The following is a 14720-nucleotide window of genomic DNA, read 5'->3' as shown; positions in this document are numbered from 1 at the left end:
AGGTATCAGCCATTTCTTTTTCCTTTTCTAAAGCTAGATAGAAATGTAATATGTTTACAGAGTTTCTAATTTATTTTCCTACTAATGAAAACAGGCATTTCTAGATAAATTAGGCAGTGTTCTGGAATTGCCTTTATGGAAGGAGGGAGGCAATTTTGCTTAAAATTCTAAATCTGGCTTTAGTCTTTTGTTCAGAGTAATGGATGGGGGTGGAAGGATGAAAAAAGGACTGAAACCAAGCAAACAGGCAAAAATGTATTGTATTTTTTTTAATTGTAGAAAAGAGCTATGTGTGCAATTAGAATTTCCGTGTTTAAGGAGACTGTTTATAAAGTCAACACATTATTTAGTTGAGGACTACAGTTTAAGAGTTAGGCTTGCATTTTCATACGTACATGTATCAGTATGTACATGCTCATACAGGTAGAGTTTTCAGAGTCAACTTATTTGAATACATTTGCAAGTCTTAGGAATTAAAAAAAGTACTTGAAACTACTTGCACTACCAGAAAACCACTATACACACTTAACTAAGAGGTCAAGGTTGTACATCAGGAGATTTCCTGAGTTATACACAATATACATGACAAAAAAGTTTAGCTCAAAGTTAGGAAACTTATAGTACTAGCTCACTAGGGTGAATTATACAAGCTCTGCTAACCGGAAGATGTTACCCAATGGTCTAATTCAAGCAAAAGTTCTCAACATAGATATATATTATCTCTATTGATGTGTACTATTTAAATATGATGGCAGAGTTTGCTGACAATATAATTGCAATCAACAAAATTACTGAGCACCTAGAATGAGTAGAGCACAATAGTAGGTACAAGGGACATATAGAAAGATCCATCATGGTTCTGACCTTAAAGGCTCATAATTCAATGGGAGAGAGAGAATGGTTTCATAACAATTAAAAACTCCAAGTAACATAAATGGTATCTGTTGACATTTTGGAAAAGACATTTTCCATATATTCTGTGAAGTAGACTCTCTCAGAAGTAGTGGTTATGGGATTTTTGGTTTTTTTAAATCAGCTTCATCTTGAACCCATTGGGTGAGCTGGAGTTGAAGACAAGACAGAGTCTGTTTCCTTGGAGAACATGGTATCCAACCTTCTGAGTGGGTGACTCTCATCCTGGTGGGTCTAGATAAGCTTGTGTCTTTGGATCAGCACGAAAGCTGCCTGTTTCACATGAGTTCTCCAGTTCACGGGGTGAGGCAGTTATTCCCAACACTCGCCCAAGCAAGTTCATGAATCCAGGCTGAGCAGGATCAATGCACTGGCATTTGCCAAACACAGATTCAGATTAAGGCAGAATAAATTAGTTCCTCTTAGTCAGTTATTGCCTTGAGTAGGCGAGCTGAGGAGGAAGAAGTGTTAAGGTGCACACTGAATGTGAACTACCTTCTGTTTTCAGCTGAAGATGCAAAGCAAAAGACAGGGAATATAAACTGAAAGTGAATATAAAATTGTAGCTCAGTGGGGAAAGGAGTTCTGTGAGCAACTCAGTTTTTTCCTCTGAATTGTACCCAGAATAGCACTGACTCTCATTTGCATAGACTGTTCAGAATGTAGACTTTTAATTTATTGTCACAGAAAATACAAATACCTGAAGTGTGAGTGATTCCATATCTGGAGTTTCCAATACGGGGTTACAAACTGTCACCATGTAATGACAGCATTATTTGAAGCTAATACTGTAATTAATTTCTTACCACTGTACTCAGCCGATATTGACAATAAGCTGTGCTATTATCCAGCGTAACGTGGCAGAGACTCTTGCAGCAAAAGAATCCATAACCACGGCTGACAGTTTGTCCAGCTGAGAGAATGGGATGTCTAGCAAGAGAACATCATTTCAAGAATGGACGCAGTATTGTTAATGCTTGCAAGACAAGCTCAGCCCAAGAAAAAGCTAGTTTCTTGGTGTTAATAGTCTAGCTTCTTCCCAGTATAGCTATTCATAAAATAATTTAAAGAGTGAGGCATGCTACAAAGTAGTATTGATGTATGTCATGAACAAAGTCTGAATAAATAAAGAAATGCCAACCTGAGGATGCAATCTCTTGTTGGTGGGGAAATAATACACTATTTATGATTTTCTTCTGATGTTTCAGTGACATATGGTGCTTCTAACCCGGTGACAAATTAATTGACTTAGTTTGAAAAGAAATGGATGTGGCTTAATGAAGAAGGACAGCATGTATATTACAAGGCAGCTGGTTCTGCCACTGCTGGCTTATGGAGACAATATACATCGGACAGCTAATGAGTCTCTGTTGCATAAGATAGATTCTCTTTATAATAGAATTGCACGCTTTGTCTCTAAATGGTGTTATTATACACACCATTGCACAATGTTTGAAGAGCTTGGTTGGCCCTTGTAGAGGGTTAGGAGAGAAATAAATTGAAAAACAATCGTACTTAAGACCGTCAATCCATCAAACACTCCATATTTATCTAAATTACTAGCACGTTCTCTCAAAATACAAATCTGTATGATACACACAGCTAGAATGTTAATGCTGACCAGCCTTCACTTTGGTTGTTTCAGTTAGGTTTTCTGTTGTGAGCACAGAGCAAAATTCATGCATGTTGAATCCTGGCAGTGCATTTCAACCACTACCCCCATCCTCTCTCCCCCTGCTATTCGTACTTCCACTCTCTTAGTCCCTGGAGTTTCATTTGGTATTCTTTCCACCCACCATGAACACACATGCATCACTTGTCCTGGATTATTTAACTCTTAGAGCTTTTTGACTTTGACTACTCCAACAGTTTTAATGGTAATTCACTCAGTTTCTTCACTTTTCTCTCCACACTTGTGGGCCCTCACTGTTCAGTCGCTCAGTTTATCCTTTGGAATAAACCCATTTCAATTCATTTTACAGCCTTGAGAAAAAACCAGGAAGTGATAGAAAAAGACAGGATAAATGGCAACATCGTTCACTCTGTATATAAAGATTGCACGCCTTGTTAGAGGACATGCGTAGGGGGCTCATCTGGATGGCGTAGGCCAGGAGATGGGGGAGCCGAGTCATGCTCTTGCCTCTAACACCCTCTAACCTGGCTATAAACCTGATTTCACCTTCTGGTTCCATTCTTCTATTGATGTTGTCACATAGCCTTAGGAATTATATAGCTCAATTTGATCCAGATTCTTTCTGGGCTGTAAAATGAATTCAAGCCCCAGAGGAGGTGTTGCATGGGAAAAGTGACTCGAGTATACCACGACTAGATTTTTGTCTTGTCACACTTTGGACACACTATTCATTCCTGTTGACCTTGGGATTCTCACCTATGAGGTGAGGTAACAATGTTTACTTCCTCCAGCCTTTCTTCTCCGTGTCTCTTTCCTCCATCCCTACCAGGAGCAACTGAAAAGAAGTCCGCCTGTGAAACACTGGAAGGTTCTTGGACTAAGATGGTCTCCTCAGTTTAAGACATGATTATGTCCCAAACCAAATTGCTTCCCCCTCATCATTGTGGGATTCTTTACTTTTCAAGTCTCCTCATATTCTGGTGCAGAGAAAGGTAAACTGAAAGAAACAACAAAACAATTTCATGGGCTTCTCCACATATTTATTACCCTCTCCAAATTGAATCTTGAAGCCTTGGCAGAAGTGCTATTTTTCCAACAGAGCAGGCGTTAAGTGGCTATAGAAAATAAACTCACCTCCTGATATCTTTCTCATTGCTTGCTATATCCATTTACTGGGAAGATTTTATTGGAAGGTGTGACAGGAAGTGTTGTACAGCAAAGGAAAATCACCACTTTGTAATTCTATTTGTTCAAGTTTTCTTCTTTCGCGTGGGCTTTTGGGTTCCTTTGTCATTTCTGGAATTATTTCTTAAATGGTGAAAATTATTTTGATATGTGTTTCTTCAGAAGCTTTCTCCACCCAACCAATTTTTAAGTTGCATACACTCTTTTGAAAGTAGAGCCATGTTATTTGTAATAAAGTTCCTATAATTTGGTCAGGGAAAAGGAAAAGCTAAAACAAATGGTAACAGTGACTAGTGAATGAATTTTCTTTTACCTATTCTATTTATGACTTTTATGTTCTCTGGCAAAAACAGATTATTGGATGACAATGCTAAGAATACTTAGCTTTGGATAAAAATTAGTTTCCGTTTGACTGGGTGTTTCATTTAATGAGAGGGCTTTTACTTGTATTTTTTTTCTTTAACACAATTACCTTAAGGAAATAAATATGTAGAGAGGCAAATGAGCAGACACACTAGTCTTTATCAATGTTTGTTCAAATTATTGCAGTTTAGAGAAATGAGAATGTAGAATTGAGATGCCTTAGAAATAAATCTTTGCTGGTGTGTAATACCTTCAGTTCAAGGATCTGAAAACACATTACAAGCAATTAAACTTCAGGATCCAAATGGGAATTCCATAGTGTTTATTGGTTAATTTAAGTTACAGAATTATGATTTGCTTTGGGTTCCTGGGAGGTCCTTTCTTTTAGTTCTACAAATTTGCATATCCTAATTTTCCTGGATTTTTACATCTTCCCTCAAACCATTTCCAGATCTCTCCTTTTCCCATGTCGTATTTCTTAAAAGACTCACTTTCTTTACTTCCTTCTTCTTGTTTTTTCTTCAACCTCTGCGACTTTTGCTCCCAAAATATTACTGCAGCCTTCCTGAGGCCACTGGTGCTGACCTAACAGCCCACCCAAAGGCCATTTTCAGTCCCTCTCCTCTTTCTTCTCTTTACCCCATTTGATGTCCTGACTGCTCAAATCATTCCTCCCCTTTGAAACGTCTGCCTTTCTTGCCTTTGGAGACGTTCAATTACTCTCCCTCATTCTCCTTTTCTGGGGCTTTCTTACTTACCCACTCTTTATATGCTGGTTCTCCCAAAGATCTGGTTGTCCTGGCCCACCCTGTGAGCCATCCCTGGTTGATGGATCCACTCTCATTGACCCACCTCTGGCTCCAACTTGCTCCTTAGTTCTCAACTCTGGGGCTATATTTTCAACTCCTCTTCTAGATAAGCTACAGTGCCTCAAGCTCAATGTATCCAGAACCCAGTGATTACCGGAAGAGAATGCAGTAACGATTCTTTTCCCCCTCAGCCCACACCTTCTCCTAGCCTCCCTGCCTCTGTTACCATCACCCTCCAGCCCCACTCATCCATGTTAGAGACTTTGGAGTCATCTTGGCTCCTGCTCCTTCCTTCTTCACTTATCTGATCATTCACCAAATCCCACTGATTCTACCTCAAGAATATCTTCACACCTACCTACTTTCTATTCTAGTTGCCCTATTTCCTGCTTTCTTCATCTTCTGCAAATACTGATGTCCCAAACAGTCTCCTCACCCTATTCTCTGCTTTCCTGCTGGAGTTACTCCTCCAAAGACAAATCCTGGCGTGGCTCATCCTTGGCTCCCCATTGCCTAAAGGATGTGGTCCCAAACCACGTCCTGTGTGACACACACAGTCTGGTCCCCACCTGTGAGGCCAGCCGTTCTCTCTGTTTCTCCCTCCTCCTGCCCTATGCACCTGCTGAGCTGGACCTACCACTGCCCTGTCCTATCACTGAACCTCAGCCTGAAAAGCTCTTCTTTTCTCTCTCTTCTTGGAGAAAACTCCTGTTCCTTCTTCAAGGGACATTTCAAATGACATTTTTGTGACATCTCCCCCTAACTCTTCCAACCGGAGTTAGTCCCTCCCTGCTTTTCCTGACCTCAACACTTTGTGAAGATCTTCCATCATTGCCCTTGTCTCTCAGTTATGTGATTATAAGTTTAGGTAGAGAGGGACTTTCTCTTCCTCATTTATCTTATTATTTGTATCCAGGTGCTGGGCACATCCTAGGCCCTTGATCAGGGTTAGTTTGGTGTATGATTGATTGAATCTATAGGTGAATGCAATCAGTGTGGAGCTATGGCATAACTTAGAGCGGTCCCAAATCATCCTGTGATTCATGCTGTGAAAGGCACTTTCCTTGTCTTGATGGGGTTGTTTATCTCCGCTTGTGGTTCTGCTCTCCACCAGGAAAAGGAGAAGCTGTATGTGGAACTAAAGCACATCCTGGCCCGGCAGCCTGGGCCGGAGGCGGCAGAGCAGCTGCAGATCTACCGCCACACACTGCGGGAGAAGACCAAGCAGCTTAAAGTAAGTGGTGCCCTCTGTTCTTTGCTGGCCAAAGGATGGCCACACGCTGGGGAACACACCTGGACAAGTCCACTACCTCGGCACAATGAGGCAGGCTCCCAAATGCCATAATCCACCGAGGTCAGCTTTTTAGCACTCCAGTCCCGGGAGGAGCAGGGGAGGTCTCAGAGCTACCCCTCTGCTCCTAGACGAAAAGACCCCACGAGTCTCCATTTCCTGAAAGAAGGAGGTGAGCAAATGAGGAAAGAGTTGAGGAGAGGGTGATGGCAATGGAGTGGAAATTTGGGGGGATGATGGATGATCTCAAGGTGATTTAGAGAACTTGGATGGTGGGGAAGAGCAGAGGAAATATTTTAACAACATTGCCCACTGAAGCAGACTACTGTGCTGGATCAGGTTTTCGCTATTCTATTCCACCTGAAATAAATGTACACAAAGCACAGGCTACTCCCCAGCCCCCAGGGCCTGGCTCCATGACCATCTGTCAAATAAACAGCCGTGAAAGGGAAATAAAATCATGCAGGAATTCTATTAGCATAAATTCTCTTCTAAGTAACATAACAACCTCAGTTAAGGAGAGGGAATATTTTACTAGTACATGTGCCTTTTTAAAGTTTTCTCAAAAACTGTGTGTTCCCGCTGTATTTTGAGCTTTAACTCCTAAGTGAGGACTTAGGTATTCTTGGCGGGTCAGGTTAGTCTTATACACACACGCGCATAGAATGTAGCACATGCCAGCTGAATTCCAGCATTTACCTGTGCAATGAGGGTAATAATCGGTGCCTTTCTGCCTGGGGTAAAAAAGAGGCCACGCTACTAATATGGCACTAATCCTCTTATGGATAGAACGTTGTAAAATCACATCCTTTTACTTAAAAAAAGCAGATGAAATAGAAGTCTAATTAGAATGTTCATTTTCAACTTATCACTCTGAGTGTTCATGTCACATGAGTATCCTGAGACATAATTTGAGTTTTGCGTGAGGCATAATCTTTTGATTATTTTCATCCCTTTAAACAATCGAATATTTCAAACAAAGTAAAAACTTATTTTCTCTTTTTCTCAGGGGTGAGTGTAGATTAGAAGGGCATGCATCTGTCTTTGCACTGTGGTCAGAGAGCCACACACAGGGCTGGGTTGCATTCAATGGCTCATAGCAGCCTTTTGTTACTTTAACCCTTTATCTCAGGAAATCCAGATTTTTGCTCTGAATGAAACATGACCCCCAGGTGAAAGAGGTTCAGAGATGGGTGAGGCCGAGAGCCTGTCCACCAGTTTGTCCTTATTATCTGGACTCTTAGGAAATTCTATATTCATTGTTTGGAAACAGAGTCTTTGTCCCCAAGAGTTTAACTATCAAGACAGGTTTTCTTCCAACATGAAAATCATATTCTTTAACTCGTGATAACATAGAATCGTTTTCACAGCAATTAAGAGGAAAGAGTTCAGAAGCAGATAAACACTCAAAAGACAAAGACCTCCCCCCATGAAAAATTTTAAAATAGCAAGGGAGAGGAAAACAAATGGAGTCTACTGCATGCCCCTTACCTTCCTTTTCTCCCCTCGGTTTTTGTGGGGAGTGCCCCTGCCTTTGGTGTGCTTTCCATGTTCTGTTCAGATGAGTCAATTCCCACTCTGCTTGGCCAGCCTGACACCAGTGGCCTGTATTGACCACCACAATGGAAGGGCAGATAATCTGCTTTCTTAGGACAGACCCTCACATGCATTAGACTCTCCTGTGTGTAGGGGAGGAAGACATTTCCTCTACCCACTCTGGGTTCTACTGGCCAGAGAACAAATTAAATTCACATGAGACAGAATAACAGGAGAAAATCAAACAAAGCTTTACAACATGTATACATGGGAGAGGCTCAGGCAACCTGAGCAACTCACCAAAATGGCCAAAGCCCCCACCTTAAATATCATCTTCAGCTAAAGACAAAGGAGGATGTTGGGGGTGGGGGGAGTCAGTTACAGGAGGTTACCAGACAAGCACAGTAAACAGGAATAAGATTATTAGGCAGATTTAAGTCCTTGCCTTCTGTATTGATAAGAGTTTCTAGAGATAAGAGTTTCTAGAGATAAGGTCATCCCCCTTCTTCCTGGTACAGAGAGGGAGACACCTTTGCAGATGGAGATTTTCTTTATAATGTAAATGTTTCTTAACAAAGGGTAAGTAAACCCTGCTTCTCAGAGTTCCTTTCCTGTCTGCAGTTTATTAAAAGTAACCAGCCCCAAATAATCCTCATGCCAAAGAGACATATTTTGGGGTGGCCAATTCCAGTCCCCCCCATGTGCATGTGTCAGAGCTCCCTGCTTCTTAGAGGTAAGTGTCCCAGTGCTGGGATACAGAGAGAAAGTGTGAATAGTCCCAAAGAATACAATCCAGAGGTGACAGACATTCAGTACAAGAGCTACCTTGGAAAACACATAAATTGAATGCCTGGTTAGTGGTGGTGGTGGCAGGATGATTCTAGAATAATTTTTACCATAATCTTCAGATGAATCACGCTCTCTAGTGGTATCTTTCTTGAATGCTTTTAAAAAAAGCTTTAAAAGCAATTTTATGCTGTATGTCTGGGAGTTTTCCTGTCTCTGCTCACAATGTTCCTTGAAACACATTACACCACTCACGTGTGACCCTGTTGAATGTTGCCTGCAGTTCTCCCTTAACCAGGGGTTGAGATTTCATTTAAGTTTGTCCCTGGATTATGAGTCCTCAGCTCTCAGCCCACTTTTCTACCCAGATACAGGTCTTGAGTTGGTAGAAGTGTGTAGATTGACTGGGTAGACCTCAAACTTGGGGATGGTTTTGTATCTCCGGTCCCCCTGAGGTAAACGGCAGCAGATTAAAAGATTTTTCAGAAAAGGATATTGTCTCACATTGTATCTTCTGTTGACGCTGCTTTCTTTCCCACACTAGGTTTTGTCTTCAGAATTGAATATGTATGAATCACAGAGCCAAGAATATAAGTATGAGATTGAGAAACTTACCAATGAACTGCTGGAGTTAAAGAAGAAATACCTCGCTCAGAAACGCAGAGAACACATTCAGAAGTAAGAATTAGTCAAATGTTCTTCTAATTTTATTGTGCCTATTACCTGCTGATAGGAAAGTATTTGGTGAATAGTCATAGAGTGACAGATTTCATGAGGGTAAACCAAGTCACAGGGTGAACAAATGACATTCTACAGCTCTCTCACTGGGTCCGTATCAGAGTGCAATGGGTGTCTCATGCGACACTGAGGACCCTCCTTAGGACCTAAGAGGGATCCATTAATATTTGTCCACTGGTGGACCCAACATGGAGCAGAAGAAATATCAGGTGATTTTTTTCCCACACTGTTCTCATGGTTTGGAGATAATCATGCCATAACTATGTTTGCAAATGAGGTTCACAATCAGCCTTGTGCAGGCTGAAGCATATTCACATGTAAAACCACAGGTAATTTTGCTAAGGGGTCTAGGCTTGGTAAAGTTGTTCTTTCTAATAATAGAGCTGTACCACTGTAATTATGAGCAGCTCATGAAGAATTTTCACCTTTGTTTTAGATACACTATCTCTGAGTCTGGTAACTGACTTCAGTATCTGCTGTGGGGTATGGCTGTGAGCTCTTGTTCCTCTATGAGATGATAATGCAGATGTCAAGTTAACATTTTGAGTTTCAGGATACCTATATGTCAAAGAGTAAATGTTCTCTTCACTTTGTTATCAGAATTTGCCTAATCGTAGGGTGAGAGAATGGGCCCAAAGGAGTCAGTAGGTTTGAACCTTGTTTTGGCTGTGTGGCATTGCCCAAATCATCCAGTTAATTCTGTAGTGGCTCATATTATGGATTGAACATCAAGTTTGGTATTTCATCCCCATGGGCATTTCAGGGACGTGGTTAAAGAGGGTTTGAATGCATCTGCCTATGATTCATTAGTGGCCAACAGCTATTTAAAGTAACTGGATGCAAATTCATTTACCAGTAAAAACCTACCCTTCTTGTAAATCAGAATATTCCTTTATTCCACATTTAGACGCCAGTTCCTTGGAAGAATAAAATTCTGCTAAAAATTATAGCTAATTTAGATGAGTCTCTCTGAACGTGAAGGTCTAGCAACTATCTGATTTCAGAATCACTAGTGAGATTTGTTAAACGTGCAGGTTCGCAGGCCCCATTTCCAGGTATTTGGATTCAGAGGCTCTGGATGGGCCTCAGAAATCAGCAGTTTACTCGCCTTGCCAGTGATTTCCAGGCACACTGAAGTTTGAGAACCACTGATCTTAATGATGAGAATTAAATGAATGTTAGAGTGGAAACACTGTTGTTTTCTTTTGGGACACCAAGGTTGTGCTTGTAAAATGTCAACATGGCTAGTCGCCACGTGAGGCAAGCGTCTAGCGCAGTGGCCTTCAAGCTTTTTGATTGCACACCCTTAGCAGTAAAACATTTTTGAACTTGCAGCACCACACCCCCCAATATATATGCATATATTTTTTAAGATAAAAGTTTTATTTTAGAATAGTTTATTATCCCCAGTTTAATTTAAAAATTACATGCAAATACTATTGTCACTTTGTAATTGTTAATAAAGCGAGATTTTTAATTTTTGAAGATATGAGTATAAATAAACTCTAATTTCTTCTTTCCGTTCTCCAATGAGTCACCTCACTCATCTCCTAGACTTCACGCACTCCATTTTGGAGATCAATGGTCTAGTCTGTTACACAGTTACAACCAAATAGCTTGGCTAAACAGTTGGTTATCTTTCTAGAGCTGATTAACTTCTCTGCCTGGGCCCTGGGGTTTGGCCTAGTCACCTTTGATCTTATAGATTCCCCTCACAGTGTTCTGGACTTCCCAATGGCCCATCCACTAGGATTGTACTGCCCCCAGTTTAGGCCACCTGTGGCTATTTAAATTAAAATGAATTACAATTAAATCAAATTAAAAATTCAGTTCCTTAGTTGCACCAGTCACATTTCAAGTGCTTAAGAGCCACACGTGGCTAATGGCCATCACACGGGGCAGCCTGGAGAGAGCTTTCCCTCATCGTGGGTTTTACTGGGTAGCACAGCTCTAGAATCTTCGCTTTTATCTGTCCCCTTCTTGCCCGTAAATGCTCATTACTTGTAGCCGCTCTTACATGGTTAGGCTGTCACTGGTGGTTCCATTTAGTTGGGGATCCATTAACTGGAGGTAGAAAGATAAGTTCAGAGGAGAAGAGCAAAAAAAGACTAACGTCTGAAGGAAAATGTGCCGAGGCATGAACAGAAGTGCTGAGATTGTTTAGCTGGAAGGAAGAAGGCTGAAGGGAGTCATTGTAATGGTCTATAAATACATTAAAAAGATCATATAAAGGAGACATTATTCCCATCAGTCAGCTTAGACAAAGCCAGAAGCATTAAGCTTAAGTTCCTTCAGAGAGGAAAATTTAGGGTATTTAAGGCAAGAGAGGACGGGGGGAGGGGCCACCTGCGTCTAACAACAGTCAGGAAGTGGACAAGTTGCCAAAGTACTTGAAGGAATCCTCTTTGCTGGATCCACTCAAGGCTAAAGCTTTTGTCCTATTTATGGAGGATGGTTTTTTATAATAATGAAATCAATTCTGCTAAGAGACAGCTGGATTGATTAACCTCTACAGGGTCTGTCCAAATGGAATAATTTAGAATAATCTTGGTGGATGTTCTCCCCACACATGCTCTTTTAAAAGAGCAACTCATATAATTGTTACCTTTTTGCCTTCTTTCCTTTTTCTCAAACATCATTTTGATTGTACCTCAGTCCTGACCTGCACCCCCACCCACCCCGAGTGTCCTACCCCAGACCCCCAGGCTGGTCTAGAGTCTGCAGGACCAGTCAGATTCTTTTCCAAAAGGTGGAATTCTCTCCCCTAAGGTGAATCAGTTCTAGTTGTCAAATAGAATTGGTTTTAGTCTTAGCAGTTTGCTTAATTTTTATTTTTTAAAAAAGATTCCAAAGATGTTTTCCATAGGACCACTAATTATACAATAGGTAATTTGTGTAAATTTAAGGTACCTCTGTAGGAAACCCGAATGTGTGTGTGCCTCTGTGTGTGTGTGTGTGTGTGTGTGTGCATGTGTGTGTATTTAAAAAAGACCCATGTAGAAGACACATTGCAGATTTTAGGGTAGAACTCCCTTTATCTATTAGCAAATGTACTATCTTATTTATCTGTCCTAGCTTTTCTTTTTTTTTTTTTTTTAAAGATTTTATTTTTTCCTTTTTCTCCCCAAAGCCCCCCGGTACATAGTTATGTATTCTTCGTTGTGGGTTCCTCTAGTTGTGGCATGTGGGACGCTGCCTCAGCGTGGTCTGACGAGCAGTGCCATGTCTGCGCCCAGGATTCGAACCGACGAAACACTGGGCTGCCTGCAGCGGAGCGCGCGAACTTAACCACTCGGCCACGGGGCCAGCCCCTGTCCTAGCTTTTCTTTTATCTTAAACTATTTCTAATAACTGCTGCTTGGCTAAAGTTACAGGAAAATTTGTATTTTATAAATGTCCAAGTTTGATGAAGATACCGTGTGTGGGGATGATAAATATTTATAAGTTTCCACTGAACTTTGGAATACAAAAGTTGATAAATGATGAATTAGTCATTATAACTGAGCCGAGAGAAAGATTCTCCTGACTGATCTTTGGAACTAAACAAATGTTTTCTAAAACATGAAGATGATTACAAGTCAGAAGCCTTAGGTCCATAGTTGCTTGAGTTATAATGAGGCCTTCAATCCATATTTACATCAACATTAAAAAGGTACATTTAATTGTGTCTTTTCCTAATTCTCTGTGTTATCAGCAAACACCTAATTAGATTTAAACAGCCACCTTGTCTAAAACTGGAAGCTTTAATCAAAGCAGTTTTCAGTAGCTCACTCACCCTGGGAACTTAGAGAACACCAAGCTTAGGAGAGAAAAAGATGTTAAGGAAGCTAACTTTCACCTCCTCTCTTACAGAAACAAGGACAGAATATCCATGGATAACACCTTCCCGGTGGTCAAACCAACTGGCTCTCGTTTTACTGGGGGTGGATTTCCCCTCAACAAGTCACCCAAGGTGAAGTCCTAACTTAAAGCAGCTGGCTGGGTCCAGTTGAACAGCTCATGAAATTCTCTCTGGAACATTGTGGAGGACTCTCTTTCAAATCCCTTGGATCACAGATATTTAGGGAAATCAGTACTCAGATTCCAGGATGGAAAGAAATGCAGGACTATCATAGTCATGTACATATCACAGTGATGACATTCTCCTTGGTCTACATGGATATTAACAGATTGTAATGATATCTATTCAGTTAGGCCAACCCATTGCATGAAGCAGATCTTTGGTTACTACCACGTTGATTGATTGGAAATGCACCACGTCTAGAATCTCTGTATGGATGAAGCTTTGAATCTTAATTTCTCTATTATACACATTGGTGCACTTGAGGGTTTTATATTTAAAAAATATTTTTGAAATACAGTGCCTTCTTATTAATAAGAACCTATTTTAATTATTCCTCATTAAGAAGTCATTGCATGAGAAGAGAAAGGAAGACAAACTCAAATATTTAAAAAGTGTTTTGAGAATGATTTCTATGTGGAATTTCTTTTCAGGCCTGGAGTATGAAAATCTATTCCAAAGAGACATGCTAATAAATACTTCATATAAAAAATAAAAAAGAGCCTTTGTAGAGATTTTGATCTTTACTTTGGTAGAGTATGTAATTAAAGTTTAAAACTACTGTAAGAAATGTTTAACATAAGGATTTGATTCAGAGGAACTAAGACTGTAAAATGAGGAGTTTGGGCTAGTATCCTCTGAAGGGCTATCCTTTCTAGAGCTCACACTTGGAGAACGGCGTTTCATAGGAGAGGAATCTGTTTGGCTTCCAGGCTGCAGGCCAGCATTTTGAGCCACTGTATTTTTTTTGTTGTTGAAGCTACAATTTTGTGAGCACCAGTTCAGTGTTCCCTCATTAAGGGTGTTCCTTCAGTAATATTATGCAAGGACACTGTGCCCATCTCTCTCACAATAATTTGACCTCTGTAATTTTTGAAAATTTTGGGGAGTAAGTAGCTCAGGGATGAGCAAGGACAATGTAAGTGGATTATTCCATTTGTGTTATAGGACCAAGGTTTCCAACGAGAGGAGCGGAAGACTTAATGATCCCAAGATGCTTGTTCAGATTCTACAAAGATGTGGGGTTTTAGAGGGATTTGCTGCATATTCTGCTGGCCCTCTTGGTTCACCACCAGCAGCCAAGCCAAGACAATGATGGCCATGAAAGTGATTTATTATGAAGTGATTCCAGGAAATCCAGTAAGAGTGGAGAAGTGGGATAGGGAAAGGAAGGAGATGAAGCTAGGGTGCGATATCAAGTCAAGTTTCATGGTAGGATACTCTGGCGGATCTTGCACGGGGCTCTGGAGACAATGTAATCATGTCTCAGAGTCGTCCCAGTCAGGAGTGAGGGAGCTGAGGTATTTATATCACTCATACCCTTAGTCGTTGGCCAAGAACTGCTCTGGAAGGATCCTTCTGGTTCTCTCTACCTGGGAGCAAAGCAGGGTCTGGCAGGTGGGGGTG

General features: G+C 40.8%; 1 protein-coding gene across 1 annotated transcript in view; it reads left to right on the top strand.

The window, feature by feature from the left end:
• CFAP58 (cilia and flagella associated protein 58) overlaps positions 1 to 13884 on the top strand; it is a 96603-nt gene extending 82719 nt beyond the window's left edge. Inside the window, exons 16-18 of the mRNA XM_005602246.4 lie at positions 6017 to 6136; positions 9060 to 9193; positions 13106 to 13884. Of these exons, the coding sequence (XP_005602303.1) occupies positions 6017 to 6136; positions 9060 to 9193; positions 13106 to 13217 (366 nt within the window). The 3' untranslated portion in view covers positions 13218 to 13884. The remainder of the gene's footprint in view (positions 1 to 6016; positions 6137 to 9059; positions 9194 to 13105) is intronic.
• The last annotated feature ends 836 nt before the right edge of the window (positions 13885 to 14720 follow it).

This window comes from Equus caballus, chromosome 1, assembly GCF_041296265.1.
Source record: "Equus caballus isolate H_3958 breed thoroughbred chromosome 1, TB-T2T, whole genome shotgun sequence".
NCBI lineage: Eukaryota > Metazoa > Chordata > Mammalia > Perissodactyla > Equidae > Equus > Equus caballus.
Note: the sequence above shows the minus strand (reverse complement) of the source record. Positions and strands in the feature narration are given on the sequence as shown.